Source organism: Monodelphis domestica, chromosome 1 (assembly GCF_027887165.1).
Source record: "Monodelphis domestica isolate mMonDom1 chromosome 1, mMonDom1.pri, whole genome shotgun sequence".
In the NCBI taxonomy this organism is placed as follows: domain Eukaryota; kingdom Metazoa; phylum Chordata; class Mammalia; order Didelphimorphia; family Didelphidae; genus Monodelphis; species Monodelphis domestica.
The window spans coordinates 118,966,300-118,978,860 of NC_077227.1; the positions used below are offsets into that span (position 1 = coordinate 118,966,300).

General features: G+C 36.9%; 1 protein-coding gene across 2 annotated transcripts in view; it reads left to right on the plus strand.

Annotated features, from left to right (window-relative positions):
• Positions 1-12,561, plus strand: part of ADAMTSL3 (ADAMTS like 3) — a 628,767-nt gene that overhangs the window by 314,009 nt on the left and 302,197 nt on the right. For both annotated transcript variants that reach the window (XM_007479267.3, XM_056805881.1), the window contains exon 6: positions 11,474-11,710. In XM_007479267.3, coding sequence (XP_007479329.1) covers positions 11,474-11,710 — 237 coding nt within the window. The remainder of the gene's footprint in view (positions 1-11,473; positions 11,711-12,561) is intronic.

Sequence of the window (12,561 nt, forward strand, 5' to 3'; positions counted from 1 at the left end):
TCATTAGGAATTTAATTAATTCCTAAGAAATGTAGTTTCACAATTTATTTTAAAAATATAGAAATAGTGAAAGTACGAAAAATCAGAGAGAGTATAGGGTAAGATACCTGGGCTACACACTAAGTATTTTTGCTCTGCCCCTGCCCCCCCCCCAACCCAGGCATGACTAATCAGCCCTTAGCTGGAGGGGCCTCATCCTTGAGCTGAGGACCTGGGGATGCAGGAATCCTCTCTTAAGAGGGTAGGTCTCTCCTGAGTTGAGTCCTTTCAGAAAATACAGGAAAGAAGTCAGCCTTTTCCACTCACCCCAAGTGATAGTTTAAGGAAAGTAGAAGCAGTCTGAGATCCTCAGTCATAGCTCTTCCAAAGTCAAGGCAAAGACAAAAGACCAAAGAGCCTCCTCACAGGAAGAGCTTGGCATTTTTTAAGACCGTATCTTTTCATCACTTCCTGTGACTTTCTTCCATTTTATGTGTATTAATTCCAAGTAAAGCTTTGCTTAGGACTGCCCAGGGAGAAGTCAGTTGATTCTAATTCATCACCTAATATCACACACGTGGGGTCACAGACCTCACCTACTCAAGTGTAAGTGGGGTGTTTATACTTTTGGTGATTAAATCTAAAAATTGGCAGGGGAGAGTTCATTTAATCTTCACAACTTCCAGAGTCCATTTCTTTCTTTACACCTTGCTGATCTCATGACTGTGCCCTTAGGAGCCCCTCAGTTACTTGCATTCAAGACTGTCTTTTGGTGCTGATCTGGCTTGTTTTCAGCCACAGCAATTGTTTAACCGATCCATTCTTGTTGCTGCTCCATATCCCAGCATAATAGAATCTGAAATGTTATAAACTTGAGAACTGGGAAATTGTCAGACCCTCATAAGTCCTGCTAGTTTCCTTTAAAAAAAAATCCAAACAACTCTTTCCTGCCATCTTAGAACCAATATTATATATATTTGAACAGGAAGTACAGAAAGATAGTCCCTTCTCTTAAGAAGCTCAAAGTTTTATGGAGGGGGAAAAGTGAACAAATATACCTACATACATATATTCATATAAACATACAAGCTATATACAGGATAAATAGGAAATAATTAAAAGAGGGGAGGTAAGGCAAAAGAATTATGAAAGGTTTGGAAAGGCTCCTTGTAGAAGAAGAGATTTTAGTTGAGTCTTGAAGTAAGTCATGGAAGTCAATAGGTGGAAAGTTGGAGGGATAACATTCTAGGCATGAAGGCAGCCAGAGGAAATGCTACAAATCAAGAGAAGTGTGTCATCAGTGGAACAGCAAGGAAGCCAATGCCATTGGAACAAAGAGTATAGTGGGGTAAATGAGATATGAGTAGATAAAAGATAATTGGGGTGAGACATCCAGTTTATGAAGAGCTTTGAACACTAAAAAAGATTTTATATAGATATTCAAGATAAATGAGAAGCACTGGAATTTATTGAGTAGTGGGGGTGATGTGGTCAGATCTGTGCTTTAGGAAAATCAGTTTGGTGACTAAATGGAGGAGGGATTGAGGTGAGGAGAGATTAGATATAGTTAGATCCACCAGCACACTGTTACAAGAGTACAAGCAAGAAATGATAAAGACATGTTTCAGTGGTAGAAGTATCAGTTGAGAAGGGGGTGTATTGGAAAGATATTCCAAAGGTGAAACCTTCCGACCTTTGGAGCAGATTGGATATAGTGGATGAAAGATAGTGAGGAGTTGAGGATGACTCTGGTTGCAAGCCTGTGCCTTCAACAGTAATAGTGAAGTTGGAAAGTTGGGAAGGTTTTGGGGAAAAGATAATGAATTCTGTATTAGATGTGTAGAATTTCAGATGCTGGCTCAACATCTAGTTTGATATGTCTGAAAGACAGTTGGAAATGTAACACTTGAGGTTTAGCAGAGGGGTTGGGGCAAAATCCGTAGGTCTAAGTATCATCAGTATAGAGGATCGTTAAAACCACGAGACATTCCCAAATGGAGTTGTATAGAGAGAGAAGAGAAGCATGCCTAGGTCAGGGCCCCATGGGATGCCTATAATTAGTGGAGGGTGGCAGTTTTGGGATCCAGCACATTAAGGAAGTTATATTCTATTGAGGGAAACATGTTTATAAGTAAGTATATTACAAGGTCATTTGAGAGTATGGGTGGGGGAAGGAATTAGTAGCTATGGGGATAAAAAAAAGACATCATGCCAAACAAGTTATGACATATGATTGTGATGGAATATTACTTTGCAGTAATGCTACTTTTGCTTTAGGAATGTCAATTTGGCAACTGTGTGGAGGACAGATTATAATATTGTGAGGCTACTTAGGAAGCCATTGCAATAGTTAAGGTCACTGGTGTCAAATTAAAAGAGAAACAGGAGCCACTAACCACACCCACAGATAAGCATCCTCATAGGATACAGAAAGACTTAAGACAAGTATATACTATTATTATCTGTGTTTTATTGTATCAGTGAGCCATAAGTTTGACTCTTTTAGGCTGGGTAAAGAAGGAATCATTTGACAAAAAGACATGTATATAAAAAGCTTTCTCTTCCTTATTTTTATTTATTAGTTCTTTCTTTGAAGGTGGATATACACAAGTTATTCTTCAAACAATATTTCTGCTGCAGTATATGTTTTCTTGGTTCTACACATTTTACTCTTCAAAATTTAATGTAGATCTTTCCAAGTTAAAAAAATTTAACTACTCATCACTTCTCATAGTGCAGTAACTGTATTTCATCACAATCGTCCATCATAATTTGTTCAGCCATAGTGAGAAGGGGAGGAAGGGAGGGATTCACTTGGAAATTTTAATATAACAAGATAATTAATTAAAAAAAATTTAAAGGTGATGAGGGCCTGCATTAGGTTAATAGTTGGGTGGTGGTGGACATATATGAGAGACATGCTAGAAGTAGAAACAACCAGATAGATTTGATTATAATTAGATGAGTGGGGTGGTAAAGAAGAGTGAGTAATTGAGGATGTCTCTGGTCATATACTTTAGTGATTAGAAATATGGTGGTACTTCTGACAGAAATAAGGACATTTAGTAGAAGAGAAGAAGCAAGGGAAAAAATAATAATTTTGCTTTTGATTTGCTAATTTTAAGATGCATATGGGATATCTAATTTTAAATAATTAGTAGATAAGATAGCAATACACAACTGAATCTCAGGAAAGAGACTAGATTTGAAACCTTGATAGGAAATACATTTACTTACTTTTACCATGTGACTTCAGCCCCATTGATCTGAATATTGATGGGCTCTTCCATACCCAAATGATATGCAAAAAAAAAAACAAAAAAAAAACAAGAAAGAGGGAGAAGAGTGTTAAAACATGGATTAGGAGCCATTCAGATTTGTATATTCATTTTAAAATGCATTACTTGAACTATTGTAAATAAAACTGATATGATTTCTTTTGTGACATTATTTTAAGAGTATGTTATTTTTCTTAAAATATGCAAAGTCAAGAGATTCTTAATGCTGTTTGTAGCATATGTCAAAGTGGTCTCATGGAAGCACCCTAGAATAGGAATTCAGGACACCTAAATCATAGGTATTTATTGATTGCTACTTTGCTCCTCAGTTTGGTGAAGATATTAGAGTAGTTTATTTTAGTCCAAAGTCCAAATTTTATGAACTTTTGATATGCCATTAATCTTGTGTAACCTTGAAGAAGTTATTTCCCTGGTCAGGCCATCAGTTTTATCTTTTGTAGATTGATGATGTTGGATTAGGTCCATGCTTCCCAGACTGCTCCATGGAGCCCTGGTATAGTGTGAATAGGGATTCTGAGAAAATTTGGAGGTTAGTGATCTTTTCCCATGAAACATTAAATGTAAAATTATATATTTATACAAAATGCTTATAATGTGCAACAATTTCTTGGTATGAAAATAAGCTTAATTTTCTTTATATTGCTCCAAAACTTCTCTAACCCCATTTATACTGGTATTGTTCCAGACCCCAAGACTCCTCAGACCTATATTTATGGGTTTCATTAATATATTTCAAGTTCCAAAGCATTATGTGGCCAAATTAGTTTGAGAAACATTGGATTCTAAGGTCTCTTCAGGCTTTAACATACTGTGATCCTGTTTGATTCCATTAACATACTTGGAGAAATGGTCACTCAAACTGCAATATCTAAATCCTCTTTTCCCCTCTCCCCCTACAGGAAATATTTTGTGGTCTGTTTGTACAACCACAAGTTAAAACTGTAGGTACTATTTGTGATTTAAAAGTGAATGAAGTAAAGATCTTCAATAAGAGTTGACAGTTCATGTTATATAGTTTTTAAAAGGAATTTTCAGAGGTCAAGAAATTGGTCATTAAAATGCATAAGTTTTACTCAAGTATATTTAAAGACTAGCAGTATTTGTCAAGGTATGTTACTCTCTTAGCTTGAAAATTAGGTGTTTTTCATCCTACATCCTGTATGTGTAAGGCTTGTTTGAACTCTTTGAAAGATGCTGGCTGTTTTTTAGAGCCTTCTACAAGAGGTGACAGAAACTGACTGTCTGTAAATGTCATTTTGCCACATGATCTGGGCTGCCTCTGAAGCTTCTAACAAGTACAGATGAAGCACGACTTCATATGTCACTTCTATGAAAAGAACAAGAGTCATTTGACCATGAAATTGGTTTCATCTGGATTTGTAATAGAATAGCAGGAGGTTCAACAAGTTTTAGCAAAGTAATTCTCGGCACAGAATTTGAGGCAGAAACGTGTAACTCAAAGTTTCCATAAATGAAAAACATGTGAATTTTTAATCTGTGATTGACCTTTTTAATTTTGTGGTTTAAAAAAAAACCACAATTGTCTTGGCAGTGATTTTGTTTAAAAGGCAGGCATTTAGTAGGTTTTCATAAACACTTTGAAAAAATAAACTAAAACATTACATTTTTCATATCTTTCTGTTTAAATTTTTCAGTTTTCTTAGTGACTTCTACATTTTCTTTTTTCTTTTGCTCCTTCAATCAGTCGACCAACATTTGGTTAAGGGCCTACTATGCTGGCACTATAATACTCTATGGCTAGGAATACACAACTTTTTTTCTTTTTTCCTATTCCTTATATTTTTCAACACTATACGGAGGCACTGCTCAGTATTGCCTGATAACCTAATAACAACATTCAGATATTATGCTGCTGCCCTTTGTAATGAAATAAGAATAAACTATGCAAAAGTTAAATTTTCTCTTGTTTAATATAATTTAAAACATTCAGAAGAGGGAAAAAACTCCTTCGAAGCAAATGAAGCCAATCTCTCAAAAATACAAGTTTGTAAACTGCTAAAAGCCTACTGTAGTAGTTAGTTTGCATAAAATTATATGCCATACAACATTTAAGTTCTTCAAAGGGAAGAGAATTAGGTAGGAAAGGCAAATCACAGAGTAAGAAAAATCTTCTGATTGGAAAAGATCAGAAATGTAATATATGATTATTAGTATAATGCATAATAGACATGCCTCTAACATTTCCCCCATCCTGGTTAAAGGAGCTGTGTAGAGCTGAGAAAAACCATATGGAGCTAAAACCACATGCTCTCTATAACCAATAAACATTTATTAAGCTTGTACTATGTGTCTGCTACTAGGTCAGGTGCAATGAATGTAAAGGCAAAATTAAAATAGGTCCTGCCATCAAAAAGCCTGCCTTTTATCAAGGAAGGTGACATAGGCATATCTAAATCCAATGTAATTTATTGGTGGGGTGGGTGGGCCCTAACAGCTGTGATTCACAGAAACAGCCTTATCTAGAGGATGGTGCTTCATATGAACTTTGAAGGAAACTAGGGATCCTAAAAAGCAGGGACTATTTGACTGCATGCCACATAAGGGAACAACACAACCTATGCAAAGAAAACCCATATGCCTGCTCTTACTGGATTGTGGGTCAAAAAAAATCAGTTTCATGAGAACAAAATTGACTGCCTGTAAGTAGAAGTGTGATTATACCATGCCTGTCATTCCTTCTGCTGCAGTGCTTAAGTTCTGACCTAGGGTAGGGGTAATGTCAATTGGAGGCTTCATTGGATCTAGCTCCAATGTGGGGAGCCCCTGGAAGTTGGAGTGGTGGCAATCGGGCTTCCTATGGAGAACTAGCCCCAAACCAAAAGAGCAGCAGGTCATTAGTCCTGTGCTGATCAGCAGTGGGATCAGGCATGTGAGTGGCTGCTACATTTCCAACCTTAGCAAGATAGGGAGCCCCACTCTTAAAACAAAACAAAAAAAAGGAAGAGGAGGAAAAAAGAAAAAAATCCTAGGTGAGTTAGATTAGTTGTATTATACATTATTGTGCTGTAAAAAAAACTGGAGATTTTAGTGGATTCTGAGCTCTCTGAAATCAATACACAATAATAGTGTGACACGAAGCCAATAAAACGAATGTGATTTAGTGTTCAGGAATAGGAATGGTGCTAATCTGTCTCTTGATGAAACTATATCTGGAGTACTAGAGATCTGACCTGAATGCTACACTTTAGGAAGTAATAGATGTCCTGGAAAATGAATAAGTCAGCAACCAATATGATTAGGAGCCCTAAGTTTATAGAACACAAAAATAGGTTAAGTGAGAGTGTATAGCATGGAGAAGAGAAGAAGTAAAGGAACGATGATAGCTAGCTTCAAGTCTCCTAAAGACTGTCCCATAGAAGATTAGCATTGTTTTTGTTTGATTCTGGGAAGCATAATTAAGAACAATGGGCAAAAGTTGCAAAGAGGTAAATTTAGACTTGATATAAGAAAACCCTTCCTAACAATTTTTTGTTATTGTTCAGTCATTTCAGTCATGTCAAACTCTTCATGATCCCATTTGCAGTTTTCTAAGCAAAGACACTAGAGTGTTTTGCCAATTTCTTCTCTAACTCATTTTGCAGTCAGGGAAACTGAGGCAAACAGGGTTAAGCAACTTGCTTGGGGCCATAATGCCAGTAAGTATCTGAGGCCAAATTTAAAATCAAGTTTTCCTGACTCTAGGGTCAGCACACTATCCCCTACACCACCTAGCTGCCCCTTAAAAATTGAAAACATATAAATAAAAGTGGGTTTAGGAGTAGGTTTTCTTTCTTTGAAAGTCTTTAATCCAAGGCTAAATGTGCACTTATTAGCTGTGGTGTAGAGGTGATGTTTGTTCTGATTTGGAATCCACAAGGTGGTCCATAAGGTCCTTTTTAAACTCTGGAATTCTGTGAATTTCAGAAGAGTACAATGACTAGTCCAGGGTTATACATGAAATGACAGTGCCAGGACTACAAACTTGTCTTCAGACTTTAAATCCTCTGCTTTTTCTACTGCACTCTGGTCCTTTTCAATAATTATAATCTTCTATAGAATGTAGAGATTTTACAGGTATAGAGTTATAGAATGCTTTTGGTTGGGAGAAGGAGAAAACTACATCTGGTGAAGGCTAGATTAAAAAAAAAAAAAGAAAACCAGATGTGTTACTCTCCTCATGGAAAAAAATTTTTCCCACCCAATTTGAAAAAGTGCCATAAAAGGCACTGCCCTCTTGACATTTGAAAGACTTGCTGCCAGTGCATACAGTGGAACCTAAGGAAATACAAATGAACTCTCAAGCAGTCCCCATTTATGAGATTTCTATATTGAGAGATCCTCATCTGTGTACCATGTCCAAGCCATGTTGGGATGACATCTAGAATCATTGACACAAAAGAGACCTAATAGATCATCTGGTCCAACTTCTCGTTTTATAGATGAGCCCCAGAGAAGGCTTCATTGATATATTAAAGGTTGCAGAGCATATGCAGAACAAAAATTTCATCCCAAGATTCCTTGCTCTCAAATGAATACAGCTTTAATATAGCTAATGAAACTTAAATCTGCACTCAGACTTTTTGACACTCTGTGTACCTTCCTTAATGCCACCACTGTTGCTGCTGTTTCTGTGTATGTCTAAGTCTGTCTTCATGATAATTTGGATGCTGGAAGGTGTAAGGCATAAAAGAGATCTAAGAGATCTTAGGTGGGTTCTTAAGAGATCTATGTTGGTTCAAGGTTAAATGTTTGCCATTGATTAATGGCCACATCATTTGGAAATGAAAGTCAGATATATATATATATATTAACCTTTAGCTGCTCTCTTAGAATAAATGCTATATTTTGGATCCAAGGCAGAAGAGTGGTAAAGGCTAGGAAATAAGGGTTAAGTGACTTGACCAGGATCACACACCTAAGTACCTGCTACCTTGATGCCCCCATCAGCTATGTTTTAGAACTGTATAGATTAGAATCTGAAGATAGTGTGGACTTGAAATTGAGGGACCTATGTTTGAATCCTATCATATTCTACATAAGTCATGACTACTCTATCTCAGCTTTTTCTTCTGTAAAAATGAGGGCATGAGGGGGGCAGATAGGTGGCTCAGCAAAGTGAGAGCCAGGTATAGATACAGGAAGTCCTGGGTTAAAATTTGACCTCAGACACTTCCTAACTGTGTGACCTTGGGCAAGTCACTTAACCCCCATTGCCTAGGCCTTACTGCTCTTCTGCCTTGCAACCAAATACACAGTATCAATTCTAAGATGAAAAATAAGGGTTTAAAAAATGAAGGCATTCAATTCAGTAGCTATTAAAGTCCCTTCTGGCTCTATGTCTATGAGCTGATGATCTAAGATCCTGTCTGTGATTCTCTAATTGTCATTTAAAGTGACCAAGTATAAAATGGGCAGCTAGATGGTGCAGTAGATAGAGTGCCAGCCCTGAAATCCTTGAGTTCAACTCTGGTTACAGACACTTTATAGCTCTGTGACTCTGGACAAGACACTTAACCCTGTTTGCCTCAGTTTCCTCATCTGTTAAATTAGCTTGAGAAGAAAGTGGCAAACTACTCCAGTATCTTTGCCAAGAAACCCCGAAATGGTTTTATGAAGAATTAGACAAATCAAATTGTAACGAAAGCCCAAAAAGAGGGGATGACATGTCCAAAGTCAGCCAGCAAATTAGTGGCAAAGGCTAAGTTAGAACTAAAATCTCCTGGTTCCTACTGAATGCAATGCCGTTCTCTTCTCTTATCCATTTGGAGGGCATTCAAATTTTCCAAATAGGATTGAAATCTTGCAGTGGGAAGGAATTAATGTATCGTTCAGGTGCAGCCCTATCGTCTGACTTTTAGTATCCCAAGGGTTTAGATGACATGTTAGGGTCTTTGGCTTTTTCTGTCCAATGAAAATACTGCCAGTGTTTGTTATAACCCAGATGTGAGAGCCCATGTGTGGACAGAATTCTGGGAAGACTGTACATTCCATCTAGCACTGAGGCTATTTGACATTGGACATGCTTTCTTTTGTAAGTAGAGTCTTTAGTATGTGAAGGATTGATGCAGTATATCTTTTGTCAGGGGCTCATAAAAGTAACTTTCTGGTAGGAAAAAAAAAAGGCTGAGAAATCCAGGAATGTTTTTACAGGGATGCTTCACAATCCATGAGCTTAATTTGGTGTTTTGACTAAAGCTTAATATTTGATCAAAATTTTCACCTGGAAAACTATCTGAGGTTTAAGAAGCTTCTTGTTTTAGCTACGTTCTCCAGAGAAATGTCCTTCTACATGAAAGAGAAAAGGGCTCTAGTTAAAAAAAAAAAAGTTAGACATATCTGTAGTCTATAACAAAACCAGAAAGAGAAACAAAGAATATTACTGAAATGTTTAAAAATGGTTATAATACCCTTTTTCTTAATTTATTTCTTGTGGCTTATAAAGTATCTGTTCCCAAAGTTTGAAAATCTTAGATTTCAGGTGGAGTTAACTTAGATCAAAAAGAGGAATAACTCAGTTACCTTCACTTATCCAAAACATTGCAAAAATCAGAAATTAAAACACACTTTTCAGTTGTCATAAGTTTATTCATAGGGGAGCCTCTTAGGCCTGTACTCAGCCTTTTTATTTTTAGTTTACACACATTTATGACAAATTTATTACTGCGTTTCTACACCCATAGAAGCACTTGGTTAGAAAGGGAACACCAGTTAGTGGCAGCTACACTGACAAAAATAAGAAGGCAGAGCTGATGGAGAAGAGGCATAAAAATAACAGAGTGAAAAGGTTTTTTAGAAGCACACGCGCGCGCGCGTACACACACACACACACACACACACACACACACACACACACACACACACACCAAGGTTATGCCATTTTGTTTTAGGGACAAATATCCCTATGCCTTGGTAGCTCTAAAGAGAATCACAGTGATATAAGTATAATCATCAGGAAAATATTGAATTCTGTTCAATATATTCTGTAGCTATGTGGAACAGGAGAGTGTTGGATAGAGTGCTGGGTTTGAAATCAGAAAGACCTGAGTTCATATATTGCCTCAGACATTTATCTGTGATCTTACAAAAGTCATTTAACCTCTCTCAAGTTCAGTTTCCTCATCTATAAAATGAAGATAATGATAGTAGCTACTTTATAAGGTGGTTGATTGTTGTAAGGACCAAATGAAATAACATTTCTAAAGTGCTTTGCAAACTTTAAAGTGTTATAGAAATGCTAACTGTATATTATTGTCTATGTGATTATTTTGTTGTTGCTATTTTCTTCCTAAGAAGACAGACAGGTGTATAATGCCTCTGAAGTGGGTTTTCCATATAGAACAGTTCAAATAAAGCAAGTTTTAGAGCTTAAAGGGGATAAATTTCAGATGTCTGGAAAATTAATTTGTAAAACTCTTCCATTAGCATGAATGATGAATAAAAGTAGAGCATATTGCTACCATTAATAAAAGATCAGATTGGTTCTGGTAATATAGCTCATTTTTTCTTTTTCTTCTCCCTCTTTTTTTTTAAATTCTCACCTTCTGTCCTAACCTTTGCCATTCTTCTATCTTAGGACTGAATCCTAAGGATTGAATTCTTATCAATCCTAAGATAGAAGAATGGCAAAGGCTAGACAGTCTTGCATGGGGTTACACAACTAGGAATTTCTGAGGCCAGATTTGAATCCCAATCCTCCCAGTTCCAGACCTGATACTCTATCCACTGTGCTGCCTACCTGCACCCATATCTCTCTTCTATAAAGAAAGACTTAGTGGGCAGTCTCCCTGGAAAAAGACCCATATGCATATGGTAGACTTTTTCAAAGTCCCATTAGATTATAAGTTCCTTGAAAGCAGAGGCATTCTTTACCCTCTTTTTGTATCCCCAGTACTTAGCCTGGTGTCTGGGAGGCACTTAATAATTGTCTAATGAATGATTAATTGATTATAAGTTCAGAAATCTAGAACCATCTAAGTCTAGTCCTTTCTTTTTATATAAGATGATCCTCAAGCCCATTGTATATAACTTGGTAAAAGTCATACAAATAATATATAAAGAGTAAAAAATTCCCACTTAAGGTCTTCTGACTCCAAGATAAAGTATTCTAGGGTGTCCCATTGCCTCAAATGAACCAGTTCAGTCCTTAAGTGTGCCTGCTTCTCAAGAGAATGACATGACTCTTTCACTGCTTGTAGGACTGCCCTTCCGATGCTGGTGATTTCAGAGCTCAACAGTGTTCAGCCTACAATGATGTCCAGTACCAAGGCCACTACTACGAATGGCTTCCTATCTATGATGATTCAGCAGCACCATGTGCCCTTAAGTGTCAAGCTCGAGGGCAAAACTTGGTTGTGGAATTGGCACCCAAAGTTCTCGATGGGACTCGTTGCAACATTGACTCTTTGGATATGTGTATTAGTGGCATTTGTCAGGTGAGTCAAAAATTATTCTCTCTGCCTCTCTTCCTACTTTATACACCTTATAAGTGGAAATCCTTCTTTAGTCTATGTTATTTTCTATATATACACAGTCAAACAAATACCATTAGTTCTCTTGACTATGCTAAAAAAAATAAGTTTGGGATATTATCCCATTGGTTAGCCTTGTATTTTTCTAAATAAAAACAGTGTCTGTATATACATTTATAGTTTAAGGCTCTCTATTATGTGAATAGTTTAGGCTGCTCTGTCATAATTTAAATAGTTTATATTTTATTCTCTCATTTGCATTTGATAATCTTTTATATAGTTGATGTTGAGCAAAAATAGTCCCTTTCGTATCATGCATGAGGTGAAGCTGTCCTACTGACTTTTTTTTAAAATAGAAAAGAGTCCTGACTATTTATTGAAAAACCTCACTCTTGTTCATGTTCCAGCAGCTTCCTTGCTGTAGCCAGAGTCAATGAGGGGTTCTGTCAGTGAAGCTTTACTAAGGAGATATGACTGTTGTGTGGACCCCAAGCTATATACTTTCTGAGGCAATGGGTGCGAAGGGTTTGTGGATGTTTGGGAAAAGTCAAGGCATAGGGAGCAAGGTTCAAGGTTCAAATTTACTGAGTTCTAAAAAGGTGGCAAAGTTATATTTATAATGTAGAATCATAGAATTTCAGAATTGGAACAGATTTTGGTTCCGACCTCTCATTTTACTGATAAGAAGGATTAAGCCCAGAAAGGAGAAATATCTGCTTTGAACACACATACTTGCCACTGCAATAACAGTGACAATGTGACCTCTTCATATTGGGTACAGGGCAAGGGGTGGGGGAAGGGAAGAACTAAATTTG